General features: G+C 37.5%; 1 protein-coding gene across 1 annotated transcript in view; it reads right to left on the bottom strand.

Annotated features, from left to right (window-relative positions):
- dpp10 (dipeptidyl-peptidase 10 (inactive)) overlaps positions 1–1,393 on the bottom strand; it is a 63,248-nt gene that overhangs the window by 19,111 nt on the left and 42,744 nt on the right. Inside the window, exon 5 of the mRNA XM_015396535.1 lies at positions 60–171. Within this exon, the coding sequence (XP_015252021.1) occupies positions 60–171 (112 nt within the window). The remainder of the gene's footprint in view (positions 1–59; positions 172–1,393) is intronic.

The following is a 1,393-nucleotide window of genomic DNA, read 5'->3' as shown; positions in this document are numbered from 1 at the left end:
ACAACTACTTAGCGACTCAGGTGAGTCTACCCTCCATCATCCTGTAGATCATCTCTCACCGTGTGTGGATGTTGTAGATGCTGTAGGAGGCCATGTAGGAGTGACGGTAGACCTGCAGGAACAGAGATGGAGATGTTAGAGACAGAGACCAAGAGGAGACATTTAAAGGAGCTAAATGTCTGAACGAGCTGCCAGTCCTGACGGCCTGTGGACAGTTGTCATGGCGACAGCTGTGGGACTAGACATTTAATTCCTTCTGAGGATCCAGCAGACAGAGGGACACTTCTTCAGGACAGGACCTGTCAGCAGGAGGCTACAGAAGAGAACCGATCTTAGCTGCAAGCGCCCCCTCAAGGACCACAGATGAATGACATGTAGGCTCAGTTAAATTAGTCCGTTTTTTTTTTAATCATGACACTAAATTGATGTAAAATGTGAAATATGTGAGACCTTTTCCACATTAAGGCGTTTTTGATGCTTTACTAACTAATCAAGAGTTAATTCTGATTCCATCTCCAATAATAAATGGAGTATTTCTCACAATCATCGTGATCTCTGAGTACATGAAGGGTTAAACTATATCATCAAATGCATAAATGCTAATCTGTATGATTAAATAACTTAGTTATTTTAAATTTCTTTTATACCATCCCAATACAATNTATGATTAAATAACTTAGTTATTTTAAATTTCTTTTATACCATCCCAATACAATATATACCATTACATGCAACAAACAATTAAATGTCCTATTAAAAAAAATCTAATCACCTTCTGTTTTTTTTTAAATTATGAATTAAATAATTTGTTTAGTGAAGTTATTTTGTTTTTAGGGGGTCTCCAGGTTTTTGTATTTTTCCTTTTGGGATCAGAAGGGCCCTCTAGTTCAGCTAATAATGGAATAAATTTGCTCTATTTCTACATAAAATGTGGTTAAAAAAATATAGATTTATTTTATTAATCGGGTTTTTGTATAAATAAAAATTGACTGTCCTATTTTATCTATTTTTTTAGTCCAGGAGAGTCTCTGGTTCTACATTTTAATGAAAACCCTGATTCTATTTTTCCGTCAGAAACTCGATGTGCATAAATACTTTTCCGGCAGCAACAGTTTGTTTCATTTGGTTTGAATAAACCAAGCAACACAGATCTCAGAAAAACCTCAGAATAACCTTGATGGTGGAATGAAAGTGTCTCTGAGCTGCATGAGACCAGAATATGGAGATGAGCTGTGATTAATGGCCGAGGCACTAATCCCTCCACAGCTCAGGCTCTGATTAGCGTTAGCATATCTCTGCATCCTCTGCTCTGATGGTACGCTGCTGATTGGGTCTGGATCTGGTCCTGCTGGGGATCAATGTGACTTGCTGGTCTCATGTTACTCTAAAAATA

This window comes from Cyprinodon variegatus, unplaced genomic scaffold (assembly GCF_000732505.1).
Source record: "Cyprinodon variegatus isolate N-32 unplaced genomic scaffold, C_variegatus-1.0 Scaffold804, whole genome shotgun sequence".
Taxonomy (NCBI): Eukaryota; Metazoa; Chordata; class Actinopteri; order Cyprinodontiformes; family Cyprinodontidae; genus Cyprinodon; species Cyprinodon variegatus.
Note: the sequence above shows the minus strand (reverse complement) of the source record. Positions and strands in the feature narration are given on the sequence as shown.